At 42.1% G+C, this 18,314-nt stretch overlaps 1 protein-coding gene across 1 annotated transcript in view; it reads left to right on the forward strand.

Moving 5' to 3' along the window:
• Positions 1 to 17,078, forward strand: part of CPSF3 (cleavage and polyadenylation specific factor 3) — a 45,297-nt gene extending 28,219 nt beyond the window's left edge. The window contains 8 exon segments of the mRNA XM_049784554.1: positions 704 to 856; positions 1,839 to 1,947; positions 5,002 to 5,100; positions 6,019 to 6,113; positions 6,950 to 7,037; positions 10,519 to 10,591; positions 13,639 to 13,735; positions 16,890 to 17,078. Coding sequence (XP_049640511.1) covers positions 704 to 856; positions 1,839 to 1,947; positions 5,002 to 5,100; positions 6,019 to 6,113; positions 6,950 to 7,037; positions 10,519 to 10,591; positions 13,639 to 13,735; positions 16,890 to 16,991 — 816 coding nt within the window. The 3' untranslated portion in view covers positions 16,992 to 17,078.
• Positions 17,079 to 18,314: the final 1,236 nt, after the last annotated feature.

The raw sequence follows: 18,314 nt of genomic DNA on the forward strand, positions 1-18,314 counted from the left end.
ATGATTCTAAGAAATAACATGGTGACTGGCAGTCCTTAATGGTAGTAAAGTTCAGGGCCAGTGCTATAGTACAACATTTGCCTTGCACATGGCAAACCCAGGTTTGACCTCAGAATCCCATATGATTCCCCTATCCACCAACAGTTATTTTTTTGTTTGTTTGTTTGCTTGTTTTTGGTTTGGGGGCCACATTGGTGACACTCGTGTTACTCCTAGCTATGCATTCAGAAATCGCTCCTGGCTTGGGGACCATATGGGATGCCGGGAGATCGAACCGCAGACCATCCTACGCTAGCGTGGGCAAGGCAGACACCTTACCGCTTGTGCCACTGCAACAGCCCTATTTTTAAGTGCAGAGTTAGAGTAACCCAAGTACCGCCTTGTAGCCCCCCAAAAACAACAAAACGTAAAATTCAGGGGACTAGAGCAATAGCATAAAGGGTAGAGCATTTAACTTGCATGCAACTGACCCATGTCCATCCTAGCATCTCAGATGGTCCCCCAAGCACCACTAATAGTGTTTCCTGGGCGTGGAAGGAGTAATCTCTGTGCACCAGAGGGTATAGCCTAGAAACAAACAAAAAGAAGTAAAGTTCAATGACTTCAGGTATATCACTTGTTCTATGTTTAATTCAGATGAGAGACATCATTAATTTGAACTAAGAATATTTTCTTGTGATCTGGAAAAATCTGTTCCATGTAGATATTAGTGCATGGGGAGCAGAATGAAATGGCCAGGTTGAAAGCAGCCCTGATTCGAGAGTACGAAGATAACGATGAAGTTCACATAGAGGTCCATAATCCTCGAAACACAGAAGCAGTCACCTTGAACTTCAGAGGAGAAAAACTAGCCAAGGTAAAGAAAGGCTTGGGGTTTTCATTCTACTCCAGCCTTATCTTCAAAAGTGTATATATATAAATTACTCAAATTAATAGTGCACTTGATGATGATGGCTGTCTACTTAGTCCATGTACTATAAGAATTTCATTCTTGGGCCACAGTGACCAGTCTTGGGGCAGATCCATTGTCCTTACAGTAAGGTACTTGTCTCACATGCATCTGACCCAGCTGTGATCCCTGGCACCCCAGGTATACCCTGAGTCCTACTAGCAGTGATAACCTGTTCACAGAACCAGGAGGAAATCCTGGAGCACTGCTGGATATGCCCCAAAATGAAAATAAACAGAAATAATTTAATTCTTACCATTTTTTTTTTGTTTGTTTTGTTTTTGTTTTGATTGGAAAAGGGACTCCCAAGCATGCTCAAAAGGTGTGGGGATCCCACCAGCAGTTTCTGGCCAACCCGGCTGTCAGTTTGGCAGTAGGGCCTGACGGTATGATGCCATTCATGCCATACAGTTTGGGAGTACCCAGTGGTACTAGGGCTGTACCCTACAATATCCGGAGACCTTGTAGGTGCCAGGGATTAAATCAGGCTTAGCCACCATGCCCAGCATGCTTTAAACACTTGTACACTCTTCCAGCCCTCATAATGCATTTTTAGGCTTTTTCTGATTCTAGTTTTTTTTTTTTTTTTTTTTCTGATTCTAGTTTTTTTGCGGGTTTTTCTGAACTGATTAGAACTAAACTTTAACCTGCCATTCTTTTCCAGTGACTTGTCCGGTGGCCTTGTGGCTGCCACTTTTCATAGCCTTCTCACTATCCTGACCATAAAGAATAATAGCATTTTGTATCTTTTCCTCTAAGTTATTCTGTTGTTTCCATCACTCAAATGTGTCGATGTCTTTATGCTTGAGTACCAGAAAAGCTCCATTATGCAAGATTCTATTTTCATCAAGCTATTGTTTCAAGTCTTTTGTTTTTTTTTTTTAAATAGGTCATGGGCTTTTTAGCAGACAAAAAGCCTGAACAGGGCCAGCGAGTCTCAGGAATACTTGTTAAGAGAAATTTTAATTATCATATACTTTCTCCTTGTGACCTCTCTAGTAAGTATACTATTAAATGTCAAATACAACTTGATGTTAATACTGAAAGAAATCTTTAAGAACATCTTTCACCTAGAGGCCAAATTTTATGAATTTATCAAATAATAAAACAGTTAAGCAAAGTTAATCACTTAGGTAGCTTTATAGGAAAAAATACCTTCCTTGGGGCCGTAGCGGTGGCGTAAGCGGTAGGGCATTTGCCTTGCACGTGCTAACCTAGGATGGACTGTGGTTTAATCTCATATGGTCCCCCAAGCCAGGAGTGATTTCTGAGTGCATAGCCAGGAGTAACCCCTGAGCATCACCAGGTGTGGCCCCCCCCCAAAAAAAAGACCAAAAAAAAAAAAAACCTTCCTTGAACTACATACTTTAGTAAGTAGCATCTTCTTCCTTTAAGGCAGAGGTCTCAAAGTCGCGGCCCCACGGGCCGTTTGCAGCCCTCTGTACAACATTTTGTGGCCCTGCCCTAGAGGAATCATTTTTTGTTTTGTTTTGTTTTAGTTGTTTGGGTCATACCCCCCAATGTTCAAGGCTTACTACTGACTTTGCACTCAAGGATCACCCCGACTTTGCCTCCTGCGGCCCTCAGGTAAATTGAGTTTGAGACCCCTGCGAAGGGGAATACATGCTTGTTTCTAAGACAGATTAAGTACTCTTACTAACCTTTATGATCTTTTTTGTTATTCACAGTAGGTTATTGGTACTTCTATTTTCTGAAGGAATGTTAAATTCCAACAAGACAAGTTGGATTTGGATTTTGAAGACTCTTCGGGGTCTTTAAAGTGACCATCCTAGAGAGCAACCAGTCAGCATGGTGTTTTGGTTTTTGCTTTTTGTAATTTTTTTTGTTTTGTTTTGTTTTTTGTTTTTTGGGCCACACCCGGTGGTGCTCAGGGGTTACTCCTGGCTGTCTGCTCAGAAATAGCTCCTAGCAGGCACGGGGACCATATGGGACACCGGGATTCGAACCAACCACCTTAGGTCCTGGATCGGCTGCTTGCAAGGCAAACGCCGCTGTGCTATCTCTCCGGGCCCAGCTTTTTGTAATTTTATATTTGGAGTGGTGGGGGGGTCACCTGGTAGTGTTCCTCCTAGTTCTGTGCTCAGAGGTCAGGGCTCGGATTATTTCTAGTAGTACTTGGAAATTCTGGGGGATTAAACTGAGATCAGCACAGGCAAGGCAAGTGTCTTAATGTCTTTCATCCTATCTCATCAGCCCTCATGATCATTTTTGCGAGGGGTGTGGGGAGGAGAAGGGTGATGTGGTGTTTGGAGCCATACCCAAGCCCTGTGCTTAGGACTTACATCTGGCCTCTGGCAGGTAAGTTACTTCTGACTCTATGTTTGGGATCACTCCTGGCAGGTTTGAGGAACCATCTAGGGTGCTGAGGATCAAACCCAGGTTGGCAAAATGTAAAGCAAACACCCAGTGCACAATATTGCTCTAACCCTGGTTAGACTACCTGGTTATGATTTATTTCAATAAATAAATGTATTAATATAAAATGTAAAAAATGTAAAATATGTATCAATATAAATGTAAAAATGTATTAATATAAAACCCAATTTTTTATTGTATTATATTTTGTTATTTCAGATATGTAGCATCAACCATATAGCTAAAGGCTACAGTACTTGGAACTTATAGCAAAAAAAATTTTAAATTTGGTTGCTGTTTTGCCAAGGTTTAGATTTATAAACATTTCATATGTGATACCTGGTTGGATGTGCTAAGTCATCATTACTTTAGTTTATTTGGGGACCCGGTGGTGGTGCTCAGGGATGATGTCCAGTAGTACCAGGGATCCTACCTGCATTTCCCACACATAGAGTAAACTTTGCTTGTACTCAGCCAGTTGAACTAACTCAACCCAGGCCATCATTACTTTCCCAGTAAATATGTTGCTACCATCAAGTAAGTAACCATGCTCAATCTGACCTCTTAATAATAGTAAGTCCTATGCCCAGAACAGTATAGCCGGTAGGGCATTTGCCTTGTACGCGGCCAACCCATATTCGATTTCCGGCAGCCATATGTCCCCTGAGCCAGTCAGGAGAGAGTCCTGAGCACAGAACTAGGAGTAACCCCTGTGTACCTTGTGAATGACCCAAAACAATAATAATAGTCCTAATAGCTTTATAAAAGACTTAAGAAACAGACTTAAGAAAACAGCTTTTAGGCCACCACACAGCAGAACAGACCTGTTCCTTTATCCAGCACGGAGTTCTTCCTTTATGCCAGACTTGGAAGACTAATGATTCATTTACAAGCCAAGCCTGGGGTACACTGGGGCAGTGATGGAGAGAAGTGGTACTTCAGTGGAGGATGAGGTGCTAGAGTGCTATAGGCATGAAACCTTTCTGTTAACAGTATCATAAATCATGGTGCCTAAAATAAAATTAAATTGGGGGGTGGAGAGTTCAGCCCAGGACTGGAGAGATAGTACAGCGGCTAAGGCACTTGCCTTGCACATAGCCAGCCCTCCACCTCATGGGTCCCCTAAGCACCACTAGGAGTCATCCCTGAACACAGCCAGGAGTACGCCTTGATGCAGTATCTCTCCTCAAAAAAACCAAAAAATCATAAACAAATCATAAACAAAACAAAATGGAAAAGCAAACCAATAAAAAGCCCAACCTGAGCTCCCTAGCAAGCACTTCTAATGAAAAAAGCAGATTTTGGGAAGAGTTACACACAGTCCTTCCAATGGTAGAGAATTGCCTAGTATGTGAGGAGAGAATGGGCCTAGAAGATCTGGAGGGACTTTGCCAGGAAAGAGAGATGGCAGAGGACAGCAACAGCAGACTTGTTGACTTAAGGCTGCTTGGGTGGTAAGTGAGGGACTTTCTGACTGATAGAATGTCAGTTTACCCAAAGGGGCCTGTGAAGTTTAGTGCGGGCCCAACCAGAAGAACAGACTGTTAGGTTGACAGTCACATCTCCTTCCTTTGCTTTCACCCCCTTGTTGTCTTCACTCCTAATATGTATTTGTAGATTGCAAATTTTGCTACCAGTGTTGTTTCTTGATGTATATTTTATCTTATTTTCTTCAGATTATACCGACTTGGCCATGAGCACTGTCAAACAGACCCAAGCCATCCCATATACGGGTCCTTTTAATTTGCTCTTTTACCAGCTACAGAAACTGACAGGTGTGTATATTTGTTGAGATTCACTTAACTGTGTTCTTGTTCTTGGTTTTTAGTTTGGGATTTTTTTTTTCCTGAGTTAGTTGTCTAATATATAGCTAAGAAAAAACTATATACTCGGTTTTGCTGATTGTCTCAGAATTGAACTTTTTTGGAATGGGAAGGTTGGGTACACGTTGCAGTGTTCAGAAGTGCCAGGGATTGAACCCATGTCAACCACATGCAAAGCAAACACCTACCTACTGTATTCTCACTTCAAATCCAGAATTTCACAGCTGTTATTTGCACTTTATTATGTTATTATAACCATTATGTAAAAATTCTGAAAATAGAGGCCAGAGAGGTGGCGCTAGAGGTAAGGCCTCTGCCTTGTAAACACTAGCTAGGAGGGACCGCGGTTTGAGCCCCTGGCATTCCCTATGGTCCCCCCAAGCCAGGGGCAATTGCTGAGCATATAGCCAGGAGTAATCCTGAGTGTCAAACAGGTGTGGCCAAAAACAAAACAAAACAAAAAAACAATAAATTCTGAAAATCTACTGATGAACTTTTTAAATGCAATAAGACCATTTATTGTCAATGCACATAAAATTCTAAAAATAGCAGTAAAACTTTCTTGTGTTTAAGGTTTCCTTTAGGGCTGGAGAGATAGCACAGCAGTAGGGTATTTGCCTTGCATACAGCCGATACAGGACTGACAGTGGTTCGAATCCCAGCATCCCGTGGTTACCCATACCTGCCAGGAGTGATTTCTGAGCGCCACTGGGCATTAAAAAAAATAAATGAATAAAATAAAATAAAGTCTCCTTTGGTTAACTATACCTAATTTTATGTTTTGCTTAAATTTTCTGTTTCTGTTTTAATTTTAGTTTCATGATAATTTTCAAAAAAAAAAAACACATGCATTTCTAATGCTTTTTTCAGGTGATGTAGAAGAATTAGAAATTCAAGAAAAACCTGCTTTGAAAGTGTTTAAGAATATTACTGTAATACAGGAACCAGGAATGGTGGTGCTAGAGGTAAGATTTGCCTAAATAAAGAGATTTAAAACAAAAACATTTGTTGCTTTGGTTTGGTTTTAGGGCTATCTCTGGAGGTCGGGGGTTACACATGTCTCTACACTCAGGAATTACTTCTGGCATGCAAAGCAAGCACCCTACCAGCTGTACTATATCTCTCTGGCCTCTAAAACAAAGTCTTAAGCATTCACACATACTGTAGAAAAATTAGTTTCTTCCCAATCTGTAAAAATAACTATTATGATATGTAAGTATGTTTTTTTCAATCTGAGGCTGGTACCCATGCAAGGTAAGTGCCCTGCCACTGTGCCATATATCCCACGAAGACCTTTTTTTTTTAAATATGGTTAGTTTAGATTCAATAGACTTTGCAAGATAAAAGTCTGGGTTCAGTCCTTGTCACCACATAGTTCCATAAGTTCTACCAGGGGTGACTGTGAACACTGGTAGGTGTAGCGAAAGAAAAACTAAAACAAAACTCTGCAGCCAATAATATATCTAAACATTTTCTATATAGCAACAGTAATGCAGATGCTAATAATTTGTTTTACTATTTCGTATGTCAAGGAGTAGAAAAGTCTCTCATATGAGCAATTCTCCCACTTTGTGGTACCCCAGGATGTTTTCAGTTATCGAAAACTTTCAAAGAAAGTGCTCAGTGCATTGTGCTGTTGTTAACAAAAGTAGTGAAGCTCCACATTAGTATTGATGTTCAGTAAACAGGATGTCTCAGTACACATGCTAGAAATGACAGTTCCTGAGTGCAGTTCAGGGTAAGTGGAGACTTTTGTGTTGGCTAGTACTGTAGCTCCCTAATTCTGTCTCTTGCTTTACAGTGGCTGGCAAACCCTTCCAATGACATGTATGCAGATACTGTGACAACTGTGATTTTAGAAGTTCAGTCAAACCCGAAAGTACGGAAAGGTACAGAATTCTTTCATGTTTTCCTATTCTTTCCCTTTTCCAGTGGTTCTGGAAACTAAAAAACAGAAACCATAATCCTGGAGAAGTCTTGATATCCTGACTTAAGTGTAACAAAAGGTTTTAGGACCATTGAGCTTAGACATATGTTTAGAACTCATAGAGTTAAAATTCATTCCTTAGATATTTTTAAAATATCCCATTTGCATTCATGGCTCAGAAAATCAGTAGCTTGGAATCATCTTAACTAAATTGGTGATAGACGTATACAAAGAAAACTATAAAACACCGCTTCAAAAAATAAAAGTAGTGGCGCAAGCAGTAGGGTGTCTGCCTTGCGCACACTAACCCAACCCCTGAGCATCACCGGGTGTGGCCCAAAACCAAAAATAAATAAAAATAAAAGCGGACACAAGGTAATGGAAAAACATCCCCTGCTCATGGATTGGGAGGATTAACATTATTAAAATGTCAATACTTGGGGCCGGAGAGATGGCGCAGTGGTAGGGCTTTGCCTTGCACGCGGCTGACCCAGGATGGACCACGGTTTCATACCCCAGCATCCCATATAGTCTCCCAAGCCAGGAGCAATTTCTGAGCATCACCAGGTGTGGCCCAAAAACCAAAATAAGATAAAATGGCAATATTCCCAAAGAATTATACAAATTTAATACAATTCCTATAAAGATACCCATGACATCTTTCAAAGAAAGAGGTCAGACACTTCTGAAATTCATGTGGAAGAATCAAAATCTATGATTAGCTAAAGCAATTCTTGGGGGAAATATGGGAAGCATCACTTCTCCAAATTCAAACTGTATTATAAAGCAGTAGTCATTAAAACAGATAGTATTATAATAAAGACAGACCCTCAAATCAATTAATAGATTTGAATATACTAAGACTGACACTCAGATGTATGATTAATTAGCCTTTTATAAAAGAACAAGGATATAAAGTAGAGCAAGGAAATCCTCTTCAACAAGTGATGTTGGGAAAACTAGTCAACTATATGCAAAAATGTGAACACAAGCCTCTCTCTAATGTTGTACACAAAAGTCAAATCAAAACAGATTAAAGACCTTGATATCAAACCTGAAACCATAAGATACATAGAGGAAAACATAAGTAGAACACTCCATGACATTGAGGCTAAAGGCATCTTCATGATAAAATATCACTGATTGGCTGGAGTGATAGCATAGTGGTTAGGGTCTTTGCCTTGCACACAGCTGACCTGGGGCCAACTTGGGACCAACCTGGGTTCGACTCTAGCATCCCATATGGTCCTCCGAGCCTGCCAGGAGTGATATCTAAGCACAGTGCCAGGAGTAACCCTTCAGTGCCGCCAAGTGTGGCCCAAAGCCCCCCCCCCAAAAAAAAAAAAAGAAAAAAGAAAAATATCACAAGCTAAGCAATTGGAAACAAGGATAAACAAATTGAACTACATTAAACTAAGAAGCTTCTGCACCTCAAATGAAATGGTGACTAGGATATAAAGGCCACCCACAGAATGAGAGAAACTATTCACCCAGTGCCCATCTGATAAGGGGATATATCCAAGATATATAAGGCACTGGTAGAACTTAACAAGAAATAAAAACCCCATCCAAAAAAGGGAAAAAGAAATGAATAGAAATTTTGTCAGGGAATAAATATAGATGGCCAAAAGCACATGAAAAAAATGCTCCACATCATTAATCATCAGGAAGATTCAAATCAAAACTACAATGAGATATCACTCATACCACAGAGACTAGCACACATCAAGAAGAACAAGAACAACCAATGCTAGCATGTATGCAGGAAGAAAAGGACTCTTATTCACTACTGCTAGGAATATGGACTGGTCCAGCCTTTTTGGAAAACAACATAGACATTCTTCAAAAAACTAGAAATTGAGGGACCAACGAGATAGCACAGTAATAGGGAGTTTGCCTTGTAAGCAGCCAACCCAGGATCAAAGATGGTTTGAATCCTGGTGTCCCATATGGTCCCTCGTGTCTGCCAGGAGCAATTTCTGAGCACAGAGCCAGGAGTAGCCCCTGAGCGCTGCCAGGTGTGGCCCCAAAACCAAAAAATAATAATAATAACCCTAGAAGTTGAGCTACCATATGATCCAGTAACACCACTGTTAGGAATATTCCGTAGGGACTCAAAAAATACAATGCAGAAAAGCTCTCTGTACTCCTATGTTCATTGCAACACTATTCACAATAGCCAGAATCTGGAAACAACACAAGTGCTTGAGAACAGATGAATGGCTAAAGAAACTGATATACCTACACATGGAATACTACACAGCTGTTAAGAAAAAATGAAGTCATTAAGTTTATATATACATGGATGGATATGGACAGTATTATGCTGAGCGAAATGAGTCAGAGGAAGAGGGATAGACACAATAAAATGGTTACTCATTTATGGGATATAAAAAAAAGTAGTATGGTAATAATCTCCAAAGATAATAGAGATAAGGGACTGGAGGACCATCCATGGTAGAAAGCTTGCCACAAATAGAGGAGTGTGGTCAAGGCAGAGAAGGACCCAGTATGATAATCATAGTTGGAAATGAGTGTCTGGACAAGAACTGGGTACTCAAAAGAAATAAAGTGCTATGTATGATACTCCTGTAGTAACAATATTGCAAACAACAGTGTTTAAAAGGAAAAAAAGGGGAAAAAGAAAAAAAAAAAAAACAAAGGAGAGATAGCATGGAGATAGGACTTTTGCCTTGCATGCAGAAGGACGGTGGTTCGAATTCCAGCATCCCATGTGGTCCCCCAGCCTGCCAGGAGTGATTTCTGAGCGTAGAGCAAGGAGTAACCCCTGAGCGCTGCCAGATGTGACCAAAAAAAAAAAAAAAAAAGAAAGAAAAAAGAAAAGGGAAAAAGAGAGAAGAAAAATGTCTGCTCCAGAAGTAGCCAGGGGAAAAGGCAGTGGGGCGGGTAGTAGCGAAACTGGAGAGATTAGTGAGGAACAACTTTGTAACTATCTCATGGTGGTTCAATTGAAGAATTTATTTATATAAAAGTATTTTCACTCCTTTTAAGTGAAATATGGGAAAATTCAAGAAACATTGGAATAAAATTTATTTAAATTTTTACAACAGGTGTGAACTGTTTCAAGTCTAATTATAAAATCTTTACCTTCAGAAAAACAACACACATAAAAAAGAGAATATGAACTATAAATTGTATGGCTCAGAGTGTTGAAGCAAGTGCTGTCTGCTGCCTGGATAGACTCAGGTTCAATCTCCAGCACCACTCAGTCCCTTGAACACCACTGGGTACAAACTCCACCCTCCACCCTGCAAAAACTAAAACAAGAAATAAACAAAACTATCAGTTCGTTTCAGAAAATTTGTCACTTATTAAAGGATTTTCTAGTTAGACCCTTTGACTTGCAGAAATTATGGTGGATTATTGATTTGGAAGTTATTCTAAATAGAAACTTGGAAATTCAACTGTCTTTCTCTTTTCAGGTGCAGTACAACAGAAGTTCTCTAAAAAATTAGAAATGCACGTTTATAGCAAAAGGTTGGAGATCATGCTTCAGTAAGTTTTCTCTGAATATTGCTCGGCATGGTAGTAAAGCAGAGGGTGGTAAAACCTGAATTCAATTTTGGCTTCATTGCTGGGTGGCTGTGAGGGACTAAAATGACTTGAACCACTTCCTGCTTTAGCTGGTTTCAGGTACAAAAGTTTTTGACTTGTAAGGTTTTTTCTTTCTTTACTTAATACAGAGCCTCCAGATTGGTTTCTGTTGGCAGGTGTTGTGGGCAAGAATAACAATAATAAGTGCTAAATTCCTAAACTATTTAGACCTTAAGAGTAACTTTTCTGGGATCTGGGAGTTAGCTCAAAGGGCTGGAGTCCATGCTTTGTCTACAAGGACCTCAAGTTGTCCCCTGATAGCACATGGTCCTCCTGCGCACCATGGAGTGCACTCCAATCCCCACACAACCCCCCTCCCCAAATTAGGATTGTTCTGAAAACTGGCTTATTTGGTCTTAAACCTTTCTTCAGTTGATTTTCCACTGAATATTTTTTGTTTGGTTGGGGTTTTTGGGGGGTTTTTTTTGGGGAGGGTCACACCCAGTGACACTCAGAGGTTACTCCTGGCTATGCCCTCAGAAATTGCTCCTGGCTTGGGGGACCATATGAGACACCAGGGATCGAACCGTGGTCCATCCTAGGCTAGTGCTTGCAAGGCAGACACCTTACCTCTAGCACCACCACTCTGGCCCCATTTTTCCAATGAATTCTTAAATAGACATATTAAATGTTTTCTACTGAGTAACTATAGTTTAAGCTATGTATTGTATCCAAAAGGAGAGCAAATAAAACATCTGAATTTATTTTTATATAATTTGAGCTTCTTGGGGCCGGCAAGGTGGCGCTAGAGGTAAGGTGTCTGCCTTGCAAGAGCTAGCCAAGGAAGGACCGCGGTTCGATCCCCCAATGTCCCATATGGTCCCCCCAAGCCAGGGGCGATTTCTGAGTTCTTAGCCAGGAGTAACCCCTGAGCATCTAACAAGTGTGGCCCAAAAAAAAACAAAAAATAAAATAATTTGAGCTTCTTCGAGAGTAATCTCTCATAAGATGCTCATGTACTTGGAGATATTTATGTTAATGGTTCTTTCCTCTCAAATTTCTACTCTCATAGCTCTTCATAAGCAGCCATTTTGTGGCTCTGAATAATGGCTAAAGAACTTTAAGTGTGAAACTGGTGCACATTTCTTGTCTATGTCACTTACAGTTCCCTTTCCAGGACCACACAAGCTCAAAGGGCTGAAATACCAAATATTGCATAGACTCCTGACATACAGTCCAAATTTTGTTGTTTGGTTTGGTTGGGTCATGCCTGAAAGTATTTAGAGTTTATTCCTAACTGCATTCAGGAGGCACTCAGGGGGACCATATGGGATGCCGTGGATCAAACTAAGGTTAGCTGCATGAAAGGCAAGTGCCTACCATCTGTGCTATCACTCCTGCCCCAGTTCCAATTTTTATCCACTTTTTTCCATCCCATACTGCTGGTCCTGAGAGATGATCCAGCAGCTAAGGCACTTGCTTGCATGCAAATAACCCCAATTCTAATCTCTGGCACTCAAACACAGAATCAGGAGTAAACACCAGGGATAGTCCAAAAACCATAAATAAAAAAACTTCTATTCCAGTATAAACTTGAGGACTGTGTAGTAATAATTTGATGGTAAGGAGTTAAACTCTATTTACCTAGCAAATAACTGCCTGAAAGAGCAAATGGCCATACTGCCCCTGGACCCATGTGACTGCCAGCTGGCCTTTTAGATCATTAACCTGACCCTCTTGTCTTGCCTGCATCCAGCTTTCTGACTGGATTCCTGTTGTGAATGCCTGTAAAGTTGATGGGACAAGTGTGGAAACTAATGATTAAACTGTGGTTCCTCTTTGCCAGAAGCAATGTCTTAGTGTCTTAGTAATTTACATATCCACAGCACTTGGCATGACACTTGGAACATGGGCAAAGCTCAGGAAAACACAATTTAACTCCAGGGAGGCATCTGAATTTCAAAAAGGAGTATATCGCCAGTGAGTGTGGAAGCAGCTCAGTTCGGATCCTTGGGTTGGGGTATAAGCATTGCTGCGCCTTTGCCATAAGACATTGAAGCAAACACTTATTTCCCCATGTGAAGGACTCCTTACCAACGTTATTACCAGTTAAGATAACATCTGTAAGGGCCAAAAAGATTGCATGGAGGTAGGGTGTTTGCCTTGCATGCAGAACGACGATAGTTCGAATCCGGCATCCCATATGGTCCCCAGAGCCTGCAAGGAGCGATTTCTGAGTGTACAGCCAGGAGTAACCCCTAGCACTGCCGGGTGTGACCCAAAAACCAAAAAAAAAAAAAAAAAAAAGATAACATCTGTAAAGTGCCAAGCACAGTGCTTGCTGAACAAAGCAGCCAATAAATAGCTGTGAATTTTAACCATTTTTATAAAATCAATAAAACGAGGGTAGGTAAGAACATGTATTTTTTTGGAATGTATGTATTTATTTAAGAGCTGGAGAGATGGTGCAGGGGTGAAGATAATTGCCTTGCGCACAGCCAACTTGGATTTGAGCCCTGAGACCGCATATATCAGAAGGGTTGCCAGGAAACCTGGAGGAAGGGAAGTAGGGAAGGATAAAATTGTGGGCTAAAGAAATAGCACAATGGATAGGGCACTCACCTTACATGTACCCGGGCCAGGTTTGATCCCCAGCACCTCATGTGGTCCTCCAATCCCCAAGAGTGGGAATCCCTGAGCACCACCAGGTGTGGCCCCAAACCAATAAAAAGGAAAAATTAGTATTTTACCTGGTCCTCAGATCTTGATGATTAATTGGGGGTAGGGGAGAGTCCTGGCAAACCCTGATGAAGACCACAGTTAGAAAAAACCTGGTTTCCTAATATGGCATTTGCCTCAAGTTCCCATTAAGAACCTTCAAAGATTCAGCCAGTAGATACTTTACTTTATTCTGCTTCCAGCTAGGAAGTAGATGAATGTCTTTCCCCCAAGTATGTAAAGTAGTTTTACATGCTTTTTCCACTGATATTGCATCTTTTTTTCTTAAGGGACATATTTGGAGAAGATTGTGTGAGTGTAAAAGATGGTACTATTCTTGGTGTCACTGTAGATGGAAAAACTGCTAATATAAACTTGGAGACTCGGGTATGTAAATTTTTTTGTCCTACATTTTAGATCACTTGTGGATAAAAATAACCACAGTCCCATCTAACAAAGAACTTTTACATTCTGGCCTTTTCTTCCAGGTTTTTCCTACAGGATTGCATTTATATTATTATATTTGAAGTTTTTCTTAAGTTCTTCCATGTTGCTCCACAGTACATAATTTGGTTTATTTGTGCATTGTGTGTATCTGTGTCTGTGTCAGTGTGTTCTCTAATGCAAGGATGTGTGTGTGTGTCTGTACATTTCAGTGCAAGGAGATGTGTGTGTCTGTGTGCACTTCTATGCAAAGACCTTTGTGTGTGTGTGTGTCTGTGTGTGTCTGTGTCTGTGTGTCTGTGTCTGTGTCTGTGTGTACTTCTATGCAGGGGCCTTAGATGTGCTGCCCAGACCACCCCAGAAGCATTCAGGGGCTTCTAGGGCTGAACCTGGCAGTTCTCAGGGACCATGTGCTAGGGATCTATTGTCTATAAGACCTTGACTTTTTGTCTATGCCTTGACTTTTGTCCTCTCTCTAGCCCCCACACTTGTCATGTGTATGATTCCATTAATTGATTTTGCCAATATACACCGTAATCCTTCTCAGTATTTCTTTAGTTTGGTTTCTAGTTAATTCAAGTTTCAAACAGATGCCAAACTCCTCTCTCAACATGAATACAGTCCTATAGTTTTTCCAAATAGTAGGGGACCTCCCAAGGTCTCCCCTAGCAGATATCTTGTGAATTTTGCACAATTGGAGACTATCTTCCTGGAAGAACTGGGTTTTGTGGTTTTGTTGATGTTGTTTTGCAGGGTAGTTTCTCCATTAGGTATGGCCCCAAAACAAAAAATAATTTAAGTTATTCTCAGGAGACCCATGGTTCCCTCCTAGGCCTCCTGGCATTCTTTTTTTTTTTTTTTTTTTTTTTTTGTGGTTTTTGGGTCACACCCGGCAGTGCTCAGGGGTTTTTCCTGGCTCCGTACTCAGAAATTGCTCCTGGCATGCACAGGGGACCATATGGGACACCGGGATTCAAACCGATGACCTTCTGCATGAAAGGTAAATGCCTTACCTCCATGCTATCTCTCCGGCCCCTCCTCCTGGCATTCTTAGCCAGCCTGGCCAGTGGTTCGATATGGGAGTCCTGCAGTGCCAGGATTACCTGCACCTCCAAACTGCTTGGGGCACCTCTAGGAACACACCAACCAAACTCTGGGATCTCCTGAGCTGTACCTGGTAATGGCCTGGGGACCATGTGGTGCTGAGGAACTAACTAGGGCTGGTGATATGCAAGGTATGTACCTTAACCCCTGTACTATTTCTCAGCCTTGTGGTCATTTTTGAAGATTAAGATAACTATGCTAATAACAAATAACATGCTTTAAATTTCTATTGTACCATTTTTGACTAGGTTCTGTGAGGAAACACTTTCTTTGATCCTGATTTTAAAAAAAAATGTAAGCTTAGGTGGGACTGGCAGTAGCACAGTGGGTAGGGCATTTACCTTGCACACAGCTGACCCAGGTTTGATCCCTGGCATTGCATATGGTTCCCTGAGCCTGCTAGGAACGATTTCTGAGTGCAGAGCTAGGTGTAACCCCTGACAGCTGTGGGTGTGGTCCAAAAAAGAAAAAGAAGCTTAGGGAAAAAATAGTACAGGGGCAGTGCACTTGCCTTGCAGGCAACAACCCAGATTCAATCCCAATCACTACAATCCCAAGTCCCAAACAGGAAGGATCACTCATAGAGCCAGGAGTAAGCCCTGCCAGGTGTTACCCTTAAAGAGTAAGAAGCTAAAGACAATACCAGGAGGGGCCAGAGAGATAGCATGGAGGTGAGTCATTTGCCTTGCATGCAGACAGACAGTATTTCGAATCCCTATATCCCATATGGTCCCCTGAGCCTGCCAGGAGCGATTTCTGAGCATAGAGCCAAGAGTAACAGCGCTGCGGGTGTGACTCAAAAAAAAGGGGGGGGCAAGGAAAGATAGCTAAATAGGCTGGAGCCCCAGGTTTTGAGCCCCGGCACCACCTGGTCCCCAATCACTTAGCAGCGTGTAGCCCCCAAAGCGTATGTTCTCAAAACAAGAAACACATAAGTAACTCATTAAAGAATATAGATAGCCAATAAACATGAAAATAATATAAGAGAAAAAAAAAAGGAAAAAAAATAATATAAGAGAGTAACTAAGATAAAAAAAAATTTAAGGTAAGGGCTGGAGAGATAGTAGGGCTCTGCCCTACATGCAGCCAACCTGGATTTGATTCCCAGCATTCCATATGGTGCCTTGACCACCACCAGGAGCGATTCGAGAGTGCAGAACCCCTGAGCACTTCTGGGCACGACCTCCAAACGAACAAAAACAATTTAACATATGAACTATCACTATACTTACCATATTGGCACAGATCATTAAAGTCTTAAGGTGATAGTTAGAAGATAGTTATTCTCAGATACTATGGAATTGGAGGTGAATGTTAAGGCATTTTGGTGATAAGTATCAAAAGCCTTAAAAAGAAAATATGCTTTGGCTGACCTAATTTGATCCCGAACCTGGGACCATATATGGTGCCATGAGCACTGCCAAGGGTAGCTCCTGAGCACAGAGCCAGGAAGAGTCCCTGAGCACCATCATTGGTGCCCTCAGCCCCTCATCACCCCCTGTCCCCAAGTTCCTCTTCTCCATCTGCCCCAGTCCCCAGGTTCCTTCTCTCCTTTGGGCTGTGAGTGCTGTGAAACTTCAGGTCCCAGGCCCTGCCTCCCCTCCTCCAAGGTGAAGTCGTCAGTTACCAGACTAGATGGCAGTTGATGGAGAAGTATATAAAGCTCCTGGACTGAAGTTCTGGGTGGAGGTGGGGGGCAAGAGACTGCTCCTGCTGGACGGTCGCTGCCAAATTGCTGGAGCAACTGTATACTGGCCTCCCAGCTCCTGCTGCCTTTTGCCATCTCTCCTACTGCTCAGGGCCTAACACTAACAAACCTAGACAACCTGTACCTCCTAGATTCATGTTAATCAGGTGCCTTCACTGTGTGGCCATGAATCTCCCATCCAGTTCGTACCCACACACGTATGGTTCAGTGATTCTGGTGTTTGCTGACCGGTGCAAGGATGATTATACCCTCCCAGAGGAGATTTGTTTGTGCTTCCACTTGCAGACCGTCGAATGTGAGGAAGGGAGCGAAGATGATGAATCCCTCCGAGAAATGGTGGAACTGGCTGCACAGAGACTGTACGATGCCCTGACGCCCGCCTACTGATAATTTAGTTTGTACATGTGAACGCTTCCTTTTTCTAAGACTGGACTCAACTTCTGTTACTTAAAATAAATTAGTTTCTCTGGGGTAGCCTAGTAGTTTTTTTCCTTTGAAGTGCCACGGTTGGAATCCAGGGCCTTATATGTATGTGCTATGCCACTCGGCTATCTCCCCATATCCCTCGTCACCTCCCACATCCCTACTTCCACTTTGACTAGCTAAAAAGAAGTTTCCTTTCCCCCAGAGACACCTCCCAAAGAAACTCATGAAAGAGCCAGAGTTCTAAATCGCTCTTGTTTTGTTTTTTTTTGTTTGTTTGTTTTTGTTTTGGGGCCACAACTGATGTCGCTCAGGGGTTATTCCTGGATCTGCACTGAGAAATCATTCCTGGCAGGTTCGGGGGACCATATGAGATGCCAGGGATCAAATTCAGGTTCATCCTGGGTCAGCCGTGTGCAAGGCAAAAGCCCTACTGCTGTTCTATCACTCCAGCCCCAAAATTGCTCCTTAATTAGAACTTTCTTTATTCTGCTGCTATGAGTGTTGAGTCATTTTCCCTCTGATTCCTGCCACACCTTTTCTGTACTTGATTTTCTAGGAAATTGGTCCATATGCTTCTGTAATTATGTGTATCCATCCTGCTAGAATACATTAAAAAGTGTTGATTGGGGCCAAAGCGGTATGATAGTGCAATGGTTACGGCATTTGCTTTACATGCGTCCGACCAGGTTTGATCATTGACATCCCTGAACCTGCCAGAAATAATTTCTGAATACAGAGCCAGGAGTAACCTCTGAACTGCTGCCAGGTGCAGTTCAGAAACTAAACACACACACACACACACACACACACACATACACACACACACACACACACACACACACACACTCCTTCAAGACCTGCCACACACACACACACAAACACACACACCTTCAAGTTTCAAGACCTGCCCCAATCTCATGATCTGCACATGCACACATCACATGCCGCCTATTGTAGGTGACCTTTGGCCATACCAGGCTCCTCACTGGCCCCACCACATCTCCTGTCCTGGTCCCTGTAACCACTTCTGACACTAGCCCCACTGGGTCTCTGGGTGGATGCCAAAGAGACTTGACCTGCATAAAAATGCCTCTCTATGGCTCCTAGCTAGTCTTCCCACCGCACCACTTTAGGCCTGTTCAGCAGCTGCCCCTCAGGTAATCTAACACCCTCCTTCCTCCTCTCTCTGCACCTTCCTTGGGGCAACATCCCACCCAGAATACTGTTAGGCTTGAGGCCTAAAGACATGGTTAAGAAAGACCTAGAGGGGCCGGCGAGGTGGCG

Source organism: Suncus etruscus, chromosome 12 (genome assembly GCF_024139225.1).
Source record: "Suncus etruscus isolate mSunEtr1 chromosome 12, mSunEtr1.pri.cur, whole genome shotgun sequence".
In the NCBI taxonomy this organism is placed as follows: Eukaryota; Metazoa; Chordata; class Mammalia; order Eulipotyphla; family Soricidae; genus Suncus; species Suncus etruscus.